Source organism: Lathamus discolor, chromosome 2, assembly GCF_037157495.1.
Source record: "Lathamus discolor isolate bLatDis1 chromosome 2, bLatDis1.hap1, whole genome shotgun sequence".
Taxonomy (NCBI): domain Eukaryota; kingdom Metazoa; phylum Chordata; class Aves; order Psittaciformes; family Psittacidae; genus Lathamus; species Lathamus discolor.
Genome location: NC_088885.1, coordinates 155106816 through 155120844, shown reverse-complemented (window position 1 = coordinate 155120844; position 14029 = coordinate 155106816). Strand labels below are relative to the sequence as shown.

The window sequence follows — 14029 nt, the reverse complement described above, 5'->3', positions numbered from 1 at the left end:
AATGATCTTAAGGTCTTTTCCAACCCAAAGCATTCTGTGATTCTATGATTTTCTGATGGTACAAGCTGTGAATTACGCATACACATGCACTTCATTTTCTTAACACAGGGTTTGACTGGACCAGCAGGACCCCCAGGTCCAAGAGGCTTACCAGGAAATGTGGTACGTATGTATCAGTGTATTTGATTTCCCATCTGTTCCCTTATTTCTTTATCAAGTATATTTAATTTTCCTTTCCACAGGGTTTATTCTCAAGTTCAAAAGGCTGTGTTTCATTACACTTTTTTTATGGTTGAATTGAAATGAGACACCTGGGAATGGTGTATCCATGAAAGATATTCTCATACTCATTTGTGTACATGAGGCCACCAGTGGTATGCTTTAGTGGTGGTCTTGGCAGTCTTGGGGTAATGATTGGACTTGATGATCTTAAAGGTCTTTTCCAACCTAGCTGATTCTGTAATTTTGTGTAACAAGAGGGAGGCATGGAGCTACTTCATTCCTCACCAAATTATTAGAAGTCATTTTTGCTGCCAGCTCTTCAAGAGAAAAGTTGCAATATTTATTGTCTTGTGTTTATTTCCTTTGCCTCATTTTCATTTTTCCTGTCCTTTTGAAAATGTGACTTCTTGATATAAAAATTGCATGGTAAACATCCATTTTCTATTATGAAAGCACGTAAGTATTGGGTCCCGCAATTAAAACCTTGAAATCGATATGGTGTCCTTAGCTCAGTAAGTGTTCGTCATCATTGCTAAGTTGATAGAGCTTTTCATGTCTGCAAAAAAAATTTTTGGACTAATCTACTCAGTGTTCACCAGTGTAATTTTCTTCTAGTACCTGGGGGTTTTCTTTGTTAACATGCGAGTAAGTGAAAAACAGCAATTAGACCCCATCTTCTAATGTATTCAGGCACAGTGGTTTAGCACAAAGGACTCTTTAAGGCAGAGTTTACTGCCTGGGCAATACAAGAAATCTTAAATTGCCTTTCTGCTAATTGTTAAGATAAATTAGATTGTATTCATATAGTGATTAAATTTCAAACTGAATGATTATATTGAAAGTGAAGACTATTTTCAATTTCACATTCATTTAAGCAAACTTCTGTACCAGCGATCCCAATATATTATCTGTAAAAGCTAATATAGCTGGAAACAATCTTTACTGGTACAGAAAGGAAAATAATTATTGCATCCATCCTGAGGAGGTGTTCTGCTGACAGGCAGGGTATGCAAAAAAGCAGCCGTACGCTAGCTGTATAACATGCGTAGTTTATTGAACCAAACATACTAACACACTAAAGCAAACAAGCACACTAAGGCAAATCGGGTATGTGTCTATATACAGTATATAAGTACAATAAAGCAAATCAGATATATATGTATCAGTAAAGTACGGAGGGAAATTAGCAATTCATCAAATCATTACTGTGGAGAAAGAACAGAGGTTAAGAAGAAATACATCACCAATCACCACTGAATCATCATCCAGGCCCGCAATTCCAGCTAGGAAACCCCATTGCAGCCGATGCCAGGAGTCTCAAGCGACTGAGAAAGTTCCTGCATGGTGCATCCATCTATAGGTGAGGCCTTGGAGTCAGCTACAAGAGGATCCTGCTTTTATACCCTTAGAAAAACAACTAGCTTTATGCCAGCTCTGTAGCTGTTTACTCTTGGGGCCGTGCAGTGTTTCATGATCTCACTGTTGTCACAAGGAACACAGACATATATACTATGCTGAATACACTGTGACAAAACCCATACTTTGTTATGTCTCTGAGTCATGAGCGGGAATCAACTCTCAGCTGGGGTCCCATGCATTACAGGGGGTCAATCCAATTGCACTGGTGCCAGGACTTCATTTCACATCTTAAAATGGAGTACCACTCCATAGTGTGTTTTGGTGAGTTAAGAAGTCACAGGATTTAATTTAGAGCTCTACATCATCTATATTTTGACAAGGAATCCTTTGAGATTTGCCAGGCTGTGAAAAGGATTAAAAACTGAAATAGAGGTAAAATGACCTGTTTTCCAATGTATAGTTTTGGAAAGCAGTAACCATAACAAAAACACTATTGTGAGACTTTGGGCATCTCTGATACAGAGGTTTTGATTGGGAGTTTTTTGGTAATGGATTAAGAGCTGCTGAGGATTTTGTGGAGTGAAAAAATATAGGTAGAAGGAGAATGCACAAATCTGGGATTAGCTCAATTTCTGCTTTTGCTTTTCAGCTCCTTTTTATATTGAAACTAAAAAAAACAACCCTTCTTTTAGGACTTGGTACGCAGCTTTTCTGTGGTATTCTGTGGATTATAGGTTGCCTGCACTGGGAAACCTAAAACTGATATTAATCCTTGAGATAGGGTGTACTAACCCCACAGGTCAATCCAGCTACTTTAGCATCAAACACTGCCTAAAAAGAAAGTTTTAAGCTTTAAAGTTCTTTTCTTTCCAGGGTGTGCCTGGACACCCTGGATTACCAGGAAAAGAAGGAGAAAAAGGGGAAAAGGTGAGTTTGTTTTTTCATTCATTGCTTTCTTTGCTTCTTGGGCATTATCCTATGATTCTATGATTTTAAGTAGCCTGAGAGAGAAGCAGTCTGGACTGGGAAATTATGTTAGTGGATGGTTAAGCCACATGGGCTCATTAGATCATCTTGTCTGACCTCCTCTATTACACATGCTATAAAGTTTTCACCCTGCTGCAGCTTTATAATTTACTTAATAAAACCACTGAGATGCAACTGGATATAGTGAAGCCACTGCTGCACATTTTGTAATGGTGATCTGCTATTTTCATCGCCTGATAGGAGCAGGGGTTTGGTGATTTAAATATCTCCTGTTCATCACTGTAAACCCAAAGCTGGAAGTAAAACTGGTTTTCATGGTTAGGAAACTGAGATTTCTGCTTTCCTGATAAGCTATTGTAAATGGATCATTAGCTTAACTTTCTAATGTATCCTTTCTTACTTTTTCCCTGCCTAGCCTAACTGTTATGTCCCACCTCATAGCTAGACAGTGAGTTTCCTGAGGTCAGGGGTTTGTCATTTACTTATACATTGCAGAGCCCAGCATGCTGATGTCCTGACCCTTGTTTGCTGGTATAGGAATGGTTAATCAGAAATACGGCCCCATAATGCGTACTTAAGGAGTTTAAAAGGGGATGAATCCCAGCCCATTAAGTCAAATCATCTTCCAGATTACTGAGATCTGCCGAAGGGTCATGTGTGGATTAAGGGCTCTCTCATATACTGTGGTGGATGGAGTCATGCGCTTCACTCGCAAGAGAGAAGTAGGAATATATTTTATTGATATAAGCGAGTTAATAAAGTTCAGTGGTAAATGTGACGGTGGTTTAACAAGATTTGATGACAAGTTTATTTACTGCATTGAGGACAGTGTCAGACAAAACTGCCAGGGAGACCTTGCCACTGAGTTATGATGTTTAAGAAGGATCCTCTTGCATCCTTAACTCCTCAGAGGAGCAACCTTGTGAGGTGTCTCTACTCAGGGGGAGATCCTGGCATGCAGTCCTGTGCTGTGCAGGAAAGCTCAATGAATTCTGGGCTGCCCGCTATCTATAGAGTAAGATGATTGTCATATCTGCATATCAGTTTCAGATGTTCATTTCTTCCAAATTTGCTTGCAGTCAGACATTGACCAGCACTTGGTTAGGTGGGTGACTTGTTCAAATTAGCCCTTGGCTATTGTATTATTATCTCTCTTCACTTTCAGCTGGATGCATTCCTTACAATTGCCATTGGCAGTTATCATTTGAGCAGGGTTATAGGAAATAACCCTGCTTTGCAGTGCGGGGTAGCACACTGTCACATATAGCTAGTTCCTCAAGCATTTTGAAGTCTTGTTTTACTTTCCTTAGGGAAAACTACTCATGCCTTGAGATTACTGAAGGAAAAGACTTCCTGTAAAACAGGCTTTCCTATGATGCCAAGAAAAATTCTGATGAGAAGTCTTGAAAAACGTGTATATTTCAGTCCCAATGAAAGACCTGAATGATTTATGTATGCTACTAAGAGTTTTGCTGAATTGTCCTCTATAGGGTGATCCTGGAAAAGAAGGAAAAATGGGTTTACCTGGGCCAGCTGGTGAGCCAGGGCGTGCTGGGGAGCCAGGTTTGCCTGGTAAGGGTAAAGATGGAGAACAGGTAAGTACTGCTGGCAAGCTTTGTGCTTGAGTACCTCAATATGCAATAGATAAGCATGACTTCTGCTGACCACTGTATTTGTGATAGACTTCGGCTGCATTGTCACAAGTCATCACAGGCTGTCTACCTGAAGATACAAAAGGCCTGTCTGTGCAAAAATGCTGCAGATCACAAAGCTACATCCAAAAAGGCAGAAAGAATTGAAGCTGTATTTCTGAACATTAAATCCCCTTCAGTGTGCTATGGTGGCCATTGAAAATGGAGACCTCCACAAGGACTAGCCATTGTCTTTAGGACCAGTAAAGATTAGCTTGATAGGCAGTTCCCTAAAATCATTAAATTCTAGCTGAGTCAGCAGATTATTTAATTTGCTTGCATGTTATCAGTAAAATATCACCAGGACAGTATGAGATAAGGAGGGTGTTGGTGGGGATGCTTTTTGCCTTGACTGTGTTGAAGTCCAGGCTCCTGTTTGGCTGCGTGGTAACTGTTTTCTGGTTTTGGCTCTGTCACTTTAGGGGCAAAGAGGCCCTCCAGGTTTGCCAGGACCCTTTGGACACAAGGTGAGCATGGACTTTATTGTGGACTGGCTCTCTCAATTGCTGAAACTGAAGAAAAAATTATGGTGAAAACATGTCTGGTTTTCACTGGAAAATAAAAGTTTGTGAAGCTGCCACTCAAAAGTGCACTTCCAGCCTTTTAGGAAGTTCCTTTCTTTATTAAAGATTTCTTTATTAATGTAGATGTAAGATGATTAAGATATGAATTAGCTGTGTTCACTATCCACATTTAAAAATCCTTCCAGCATTATATGGATTCAACACAGACTAAGGGCTCAATGCACACTTTTTTAGGGAAACTGTGACTGGAGACCTCTAATCTACACAGCTAGAGAGACATTGCGTAGCTAAAGAATGATCTACCTTGAGACTGCCTGTCAGCTCCACAAAGAGCACTTCTCCGTAGCACTCCTCTCTTTCCAAGAAAGATGTGAATTTTTTTCCAATGGGACCAAATAGTCCTGGATTGCCTTCAGGTTTTGTAGTTAAGACAAAACTACATAGTTGATGATGGTAATGACACTAATTTCTTCAGCTGAAGGTGATCTTTATTCCTTTATAAGTACACAGCAAATAGAGAAAGGAATAGAACAGCAAAAAACTTTGCTTCTGGGAGTATCTGGTTTCTGCTTGAACCTTCAATCAGACATATGAGAAATCTCCTCTTTGAAATGACTGTGTTCTCATCTGGATTGGAAGAAGAATGGGATGTAGAAACTGATTCTATAAATTATATTAATAGGAATATTGCAGTAGGAGATCTTGGTCCTGTATATTTGAAATAACCAGACTGCTATGAAATGCTTTCATTTTGCTGCATTCTATATAGATGCATTGTAGTCAGTTGTATATATCTTTTGAGAGTTCAGAACACACACATGATAATAGGCTGAGAATTAACATAAAAGTTAGAAAAAACCCACTTAAAGAACCCTCATGAAATACCCTATTCAATATCAACACAAGATGGAAAGAATCTTAATTGTGCATGGGGAAATGCTATTGAACTTTTTGTATTGAAATTATGTTCTTCAATAAAATAGAGTTAAAGGATCTGCTGGAGTGTTTGAACTAATCAGAATACATTTTCTTTCACCCTCCTTGCGGCATTGTTTCTTTGTAATATAAGATTAGTTTAAGAAGAAATAAAGAAAATAAAAAAAAATAGGCGGTATTACAGACTGAACTTTGGGTGGGCAGAATCCATGGGTAATGATTTTTCTGTCATGCTTCTATATAATTGGAAATAACAATAAATAACATGAATAAGATTCATTGTTATAAATCTACTGCCAGCATGAGACCAAATCTCAGAACTGCAATACGGTCCACAAAAATCTTACTTGATTACAAGAGAGCAGACTTCAAATTTAAGTATTGCAGCTGAATTCTTTCTTAGTCCTCCAACTACAATGTCCTTTAAACAGTGCCAAATAGTTTTCTGTGCTCTGCAGGTTTTGCTATTGAAAATCTTTGTTTCTAGAAAGGAGGTCTCCCCTTTTGCAGCGTAGTCCTCTGGAGAGAGTGGTAGAACCGCTGACTAGTTTTTTTACGCCAAGAACTGATCATACACTTCTGTGGGCAGGCCTCTGTTGGTAAAAGAAAGGAGACCATTAAGATGTATCCAAACATCCCTAGTTCTTTCTTCCATGGATAAATATTTGGCACTGGTGAGGCCACACCTAGAATACAAGAGAGACATTGAGGTGCTGGAGCTGGTCCGGAGAAGAGCAACGGAGCTGGTGCAGGGCCTGGAGCACAAGTGTGATGGGGAACGGCTGAGGGACCTGGGGGGTTTAGTCTGGAGAAGAAAAGGCTCAGGGGAGACCTTTTCGCTCTCTTTAGCTGCCTGAAGGGAGGATGGAGTGAGGTGGGATCAGTAACAAGTGATCACAAGGAAACGACCTCAAGCTGCACCAGGGGAGGTTTAGACTGCAGATTAGGAACAATTTCTTCACCAAAAGGATGATCAGGCATTGTAACAGCATGCCCAGGCCAGTGGTGGAATCACTGTCCCTAGATATATTTAAAAGGCATGTAGATGTGGCCCTCAGTGACATAGGTTACTGGTGTACTTGGCAGTCCTGGGGTGAAGGCTGGACTTAATGATCTTAAAGGTCTTTTTCAACCTAGTTGATTCTATGATTCTAAATATTAAACAGTGTTTGCAGATTAGCCATCTACCACTGAAAGGCAGAAAGAAAAGCACATTACGGTACTTAGAATTTCCCCAAGCTGAGGAGGGTACCTAACAATCTGCAGGCAAAAGGAATTGTTGGAAATTGGATGTTATGCACTAAAATAAAATACTTGTAGAGGTTGTGTTCCCGCTCTGTTATGTGATGTGGCACACACTGACATTGTCTGAGTGCTCATAGAGGTGGTCTGGAGGCCTGTAAAGGGAGGGGGCAATCTTCTTGCCATGATATGACAGTAACTGTCACATGCTATCTGTCACCATATCCCCATGCTGCCACAACGTGATATGGTTCCTCTGTGGGCAGGATCAGGTCAGGATGTATCAGTGTTATGTTTGTTGAGGAACCTAACTGCATTTTAGTACTTAAAATAGGCCTATAGGAAAGATGGGGTCTGTTCTTAGAAGGGTCTGTTCTGATAGGATGAGGGGTGATGGTTTTAAACTAAAAGAGGAGAGATTCAGGCTATATGTAATGAAAAAATTCTTTACAATAGGGGTGGTAAAACACTTGCACAGGTTGCCCAAAGAGGAAGTGGATGCACCATCCCTGAAGACATTCATGGCCAGGCTGGATGTGACTGGGCAACCTGATCTAGATGAAGATGTCCATGCTCATTGCAGGCGGGCTGGACTAGATGAGCTTCGAAGATCCCTTCCACCACCAAATTATTCAGTGGTTCTATGTGTTCCCAACAGTGCACAAAGCCCTTAACTCCTTTCTTTGTTTCAGGGTGAGAGGGGACCTCCAGGCCTCCCTGGACAGCCAGGAGACAGAGGTGCACCAGGAGTCGGGCTAGCTGGACCCCCTGTAAGTACCAGGTCCTGCTGCAATCTGTATCAAGGCAATAACTTACCTATCACCACCTCGGGTATGTGTTGCCTCTGCTCAGCTGTGCCAAGAGCATGTTGGACATTTCACCCTCTGAATATGCAAATGGCAAACTAGTCGAGAAGCTGCCATTTGTGGCTCAGATGTCTACACGTCTTTTGTGAGAGCTCTTGATGCATTCATGTTTGGTTGAAAGGCAGAAAAGTGCTATAGGAGCAATTGATATCACTGGCTGTTACTCCTGACTTTCCTGTGTCATCTTGACACATTGGCTGTGGATGTGAGTTGAGATCTGTGCTGAGCCAGCAGGTCTGGTCTACTGGGCAGACGGAACCTTGCTGTCACCTTATTAGAAGTGATGAGTGTGACACACATGACCACATCAGTGACATAGTCAGCACTGATGGGGAAATACAAGACCAGGTTGCTTAAATTGCTGCATTCCAAGAGAGCCAGGGTCCCCATAATTTCCCCCAAAACATCCATATCTGGCCTCATCTCTGGTCCCTGTGCCTGGGAGTCTGCTGTGGAAAGTTTGGATTTTCATATTGCCGGGCTTTAATCACTTCAGTACTTGTCATGTACAGCTCCTTTAGAGATGAGGGGGGTTTGGGAGAGCTCTGACTGCAGGCCTGCTCAGAGACCCCCAGATGTGCTCTGAATTTGCAAGTGAGATGTTTAGGAGTAATCAAACTTTATTCCTAGCTGTAATTGTTAGGTAATATCTGAGACCTGGCATTCTTTTGCAACCCCTTGTACACACCATGATACTGTACCAATCACAGTCAATGTTTTCATGCTCTGGTTTTCTAGATACAAGTTTCCCAATTAGTACAGGAAATAACCTTTAAAATGATGTCATATTGCTATGTAATCCTGGTTGACAAATCTAGTTTTCTGAGCTAGGTTTCCAGTTCATACTTGCTTTTCCAAGCTGAATACTATCTCAAGTAAAGCAGATTGGGTCAGTCATGTTTTGCATTATGACTCTGTCATGGCCTTCATGGTCCTCACAGTTACCAATGACTGAAGATTTGCTGAGTGCTATTTGTTGTGATTTATCTAAGGAACAGTGATGTTCTCGCATTCCTTAATGCTCAGTCATTAATATTAAAAAGAGATTAGCAAATAAGTGTCTGGCTTGTTTGAAAGTCACTAGCTTGTGAGTTGTTTTTAATTACTGATTTTTACATTCAGTGCAGGGTAGATGAGTTCACTTCTGCATCCTGGTGTACACTAGATGACAAAGTTATTCTTCATTAGGGCCTAAGCATCTGCTCATTTATGAACATAAATGACTAAGAATTTGATACCAAATATAGATACTGCTTGTCTCACACCAGAAGATCACCTTTTTTGTGAGTCATCATTGTTTGACCACTCTTAGGATAAGTAGTCACCTCCATATCATTCAATTCCTGATCGATTTGTCTTTATTTATGCAGTCTGCTTTGCTTAATACATTTTTCAACAACTATTACGATTGTTTTCTCCACTGTAGAGTCATCATAACCTCAACTCCAGTGTAAAGACTCTGGAATATGAAAAGCGTTGTATAACCTTGAATACGTCAGGCTTTCATGAAGACTAAGTCCCATAGAAAAAAAAGAGTAAAGTCAGTGGAGCTGCTTCAGTGCATATCACGTATCGAATTAAAGGTGTCAGCCTATACCCTTTTTAGCAACGTGGAAACATTGTGTGTATAATACTTTCAGCTTCAGAGCTGAGAGGCAGCAACTCTTTTTAATTAGAGTTCTCGCCCTGTTTCCTCCTGTGCCCTTTAACTCCTCTCGGGCTTTGCTCCTGCACAGAAGGTACATATAGATGATGATTTTCTTACTTTGCCTGCTAAAGTATTCAGTTGCATAACGCTGAGCCATAAACTGTGAGTATTAGCAGTGTGCTCTTCCCATCTGAACCAGAAGAAGAGAAATAGGATGAATTCACATGCTTATGCAGAAGCTGCCTAATGGAAGTGTGTGCTGCATAAGTAAAAGGGTTTTGCTCTTGTTCTGCCTTGCCATGTTCATATTACTACGGATTCAGAATTATGTATTTAGTCTTTGCTTAAGCAGAGCATTAAGGTGTCTTTCATGGAGGACTGTGTGAGGATTAGTGAATTAATGTGCCTGAAATAGAAACCAAATGTTGAGAAGTCTTGGTGTGAGACAGTTTATTCAAACACAGCCCCAGAGATGTGAGGTCAAGCCTTTTTTTGGGTGTATTTGACTCATCCATGCTGGATATGGACATTACATCACTTCTGTGGATACCTTCCAGTGGCTCAGTCTACTCAGCTACACCTTCTTAAATCACATCCGAAAACAAACAGCATATACAGGTCCGCTGCACTCCCTACTTTGACCTTATTTAAGGGCACAAAAATCCTGTGGGATGCTTTTCTTTTGTTAGCGGTCACAGATTGCAGTGGTCTTCAGGACCTGGGGGAACTGTCCTGTCCCAGCCCAACAGATGTGAAGGTGCTGTGGTTCTATGTCCTCAGGTCCAGCCAGTAGTGATGCTAAGCATGTAGTGTTAATGGGCATATACACATGCAATGCACACACATATGTGTGCAGCTGCGCAAACCAAAGCAGAGGACAGTGCTTTATGAACACTCACATAAACCTAAACAGCGCTCTCAGAAACACGACCAAGAATGTCTCAATCCCTCTTCTCCTCTCTGGATGATGAGGTTTGAAGGCCACTGTTGGGATATATAAATGAAATGTGGATCTTTCCTGCAGCTGGTCCTGGACACCTACTTTTCCCAATACTCAGGCCTCTGCATCCTAATGTCCTCCAGTTGCTGACACCCAGACCTCTCGTACTTACCAGCTCATGTGGTTTCAGACTCACTAAGATTCAATGACCCAGACTCGGATTCCTGATCTCACCCATGCTCAAGCAGGTTACAAACAGGATTTAATGTGAATACAGTAAATGGGGTTACATCAGGCTATTGGCCAGTCACCGGTGGGGCTCCCCAGGGCTCAAGTAGGGTAGTGTAGGAGGTGCTGATCTCCTCTCTCTGGTGATCAGCCATAGGACATGAGAAAATCAAATGAAGCTGCGTCAGAGGAAGTTCAGATAGGACGCTGGGAAAAGATTATTCACTGAAAGGGCAGTTGGTCACAGGAACAGGCTCCCTAGTTAAGTGGTCACAGCACCAAGCCTGCCAGAGTTCAAGGACCATCTGAATGATGCTCTCACTCATATGGTTTAGATTTAGGCACTCCTACAAGGAGCAGGGAATTGGACGCAATGATCCTCATGGGTCCCTTCCAACTTCAGATATTCTGTGTCTGTGGTTTTGTAGTGCAGGGCTCAGGCAGACGAGTACCATGTTAGCATACAGCTGACCCCTCTGGTCCCTGTTTCTCTCTTTCTTTCTCACTCTGCCTTTGACATTCCTCTAAACTTCCTGCTGTGAGTATTCTACACCCCAACAATGTCTGTGTGAGCAGCCTGTCGGACTTTCTCTTTTCCCTCACCCTTCCTACTCCAATTTTATGTTAGTGCTTCTGTACCCAGCCTCATCAGCATTTAAAGTGTTTTGATTGCTGTCTTTTCTGTTTGCAGGGCCCAGTGGGACCTCCAGGAGACAAAGGATCATTGGTACAGTATGTCTTTCTAGCTACACCCAGATTTTATGGGGAGGGGACATCCCCACTAATTGCATTTTTACCAGTTATTTGATGAGGACATGGTTAGTTTCTCCTTGCCCAAGGACGGTAGGGTCACAGGGTTCCTGACTCTTAAAAAGACTTCTCTTGTGCATTAGCAACTACTTGTCTGCTATATTGAGTTGTGAGAAAGGGCTGATTGGGTCTCTTGGCATGGTGACAACTTTTCCTTACCTTTAATAATCCTACAAAAGAAAGAACGAGTTTAACCCTTGATATAAAAAGGTATTTCAATGCATGTAAGTCAAGGTACACTGCTATAGCTTATAGCCAAGGCTTCAAAGATTTAAAATAAACCATTTTTAAGCATTTTTCTTACTTAAACCTTACTTAAACCTCTGCAATTCACATGCACACTTAGCTCCTCAACATGCAGTTTTACTGTGCGGCAATCCATTGGTGTGAAACAAATAAATGTGTACTATGGTCTCCGTACACACTGGCATGAATCTCCAGCATGGCAGCCAGTCCTAGCCAGTGTACTATGACACTAAGGAGCAGGAACTTTCTCCTCTACAGACCTATGCTCAGTCATAATTTCTCCCTGCTCATAAACTTGCCTCCTATAAAGAGTCATTATTACCTTTCCAATCAAGGTATGTGAGGCTTGACTTAGTGAGGCTGTGAAGTCCTCTGAGGCACAAAAATGACTAATGCTGTGGTAACAGAACAGGGGATTTCTATTTTTTCTTCCTTAAACTCTCTCTTAGTAGTTTGACTGCTGGTGATTTTTTTTTTCCCACTGACTACTGTGTTGAGGATTTCTTGCCTTCAGCTAAGAAGCACCTCATAACCATTGCTGTCCTTACTGGGTTTTGTCTGTTCTCTCCCTACAAGGGTCCCCGTGGTGTACCTGGTATCCCTGGACCACAGGGTCCTCCTGGCCAGGATGTAAGTAAACTAAAAGTGTAAATGCTCAAGAAATCTGACAATGCTCAAATCTAATTTCTAATTAGAAAATCTAATTTCCCTGAAAATTGTGCTTCTACTCAACTGCAGCCATTGAGTGTTAATAGAATGGTCCAAGGCAGATGATTGACAAAAGTGTTGCTCTTACAAGTTAGGATGTTAGAGAGGTAAACAGATAGGCTAAGGAGGGTTGTCTCAAGGAAAGTGGTGATCTTTACCAGTGAACCACTTTTAAATGACACTAGAGATGGGACTTGGCAGCGTACACTGGGGAACAATCTCACACTGGGAAAGGATGATATTTAAGCTGTCTAGGAACTTCTTAGAAGCTGCTGAGACAAGTAGCCTATAATATTTCTATGAAAACGGGGCCACAGCTGTTAAAAAACTCTGTGTGAGTTCATTTTACTGCTGCTACTGTGCACGAGAACTGACATTTTAACCTCTTGGTGCATTGTTCTCACTTGTGCCATCTCAGTGGGTGAGTCATGGAGCTCAGGGATATAGAGAAGCGTGGCAGGTGCCCAGCTGGAAAGCTGACCCGTCTCGCTGCCTGGTTTTGTCGCAGTGTGGAATCAGAAAGAGGAGTGTTTTAAACTCTGCTGGTCAGCCAGCTCTGTGATGTGGAAATCAGTCCTGGATTAAAGCCAGTAAGGAGGCTCTGAAGAGTTTGAAAGGCTTGCTCTTTGGACTTGTGACTGTTGAGGGATCGCTGTGGGAAGGGAGCAGTGGGCTTTTGTGATTTTTCTCAGAGCTGCTTTATGATGCTGTCATGTATCATAACAGGGGTAATGGGTACAAACAAAACCAGGGAAAGTTCAGGCTCGATATAAAGAAGTTCTTTACTGTGAGGGTGGTGAGACACTGGCACAGGCTGCCCAAAGAAGTGGTAAATGCTTCATCCCTATCAGTGTGCAAGTTCAGGTTGGACAGAGCCTTGGGCGACATGGTCTAGTGTAAGGCATCCCTGCCCATGACAAGGGGTTGCAACTGGATGATCTTCAGGTAGTTTTCAACCCAAACCATTATATGAATCTGTGATTCTATGTCTGAAATGGTATCAGTTTTCACAAAGTCCATGCAAAGTGATTTTGAGTCTTAGTGTTGCTTTAATGGTGTACATCAGCTGCATTAAAGGGTGTACTTTCCCATGGGATGGATTGCCTTTCGTCCTGCAATGTCTGGAGAAGAAGGCCTAGTTTTCTTCCCACTTACTTTATCACAATACAAATTATTATGGCCAGAGTATTCCTTCAGAGACTATGATAGCAGAAATGGTTCTTTGCCTTCATCACCCTGTGTCCCTGAGCAGCCACAGGTTCAGGATTGATGGTGTCCTGCTGACTGCCTCTAGATCTTTACTTTGTCTCAGATGTCTGATATTTTCAATAAAGCCATTTTAAACAGGAGCTGCAGTAGATGGGTTTAGTACAACTGTATTGCGTGAGAAGAGTGACAGAGCCAGCTTTTGTGAGTCTCTTTCCGGCTCTACTCAGATCAGCATTAGCTGGTCAGCTCTTGGAGAAGCAGTATTATAGTCTTTACATCTCTCCCTTTCCCTGCGGAAATTACCCGAACAGAACCATTCCTTATGGTACTGATAAAACGCATCCTTTATTATGCCATCTGTTCTAATTGCACTCGATATGGCCTTTAGGAGCTCTCTGTATCCTGACTGATAG

At 41.7% G+C, this 14029-nt stretch overlaps 1 protein-coding gene across 1 annotated transcript in view; it reads left to right on the top strand.

The window, feature by feature from the left end:
- COL22A1 (collagen type XXII alpha 1 chain) overlaps positions 1 to 14029 on the top strand; it is a 145348-nt gene that overhangs the window by 94726 nt on the left and 36593 nt on the right. Inside the window, exons 29-35 of the mRNA XM_065669158.1 lie at positions 109 to 162; positions 2455 to 2508; positions 4059 to 4163; positions 4682 to 4726; positions 7654 to 7731; positions 11335 to 11370; positions 12276 to 12329. Of these exons, the coding sequence (XP_065525230.1) occupies positions 109 to 162; positions 2455 to 2508; positions 4059 to 4163; positions 4682 to 4726; positions 7654 to 7731; positions 11335 to 11370; positions 12276 to 12329 (426 nt within the window). The remainder of the gene's footprint in view (positions 1 to 108; positions 163 to 2454; positions 2509 to 4058; positions 4164 to 4681; positions 4727 to 7653; positions 7732 to 11334; positions 11371 to 12275; positions 12330 to 14029) is intronic.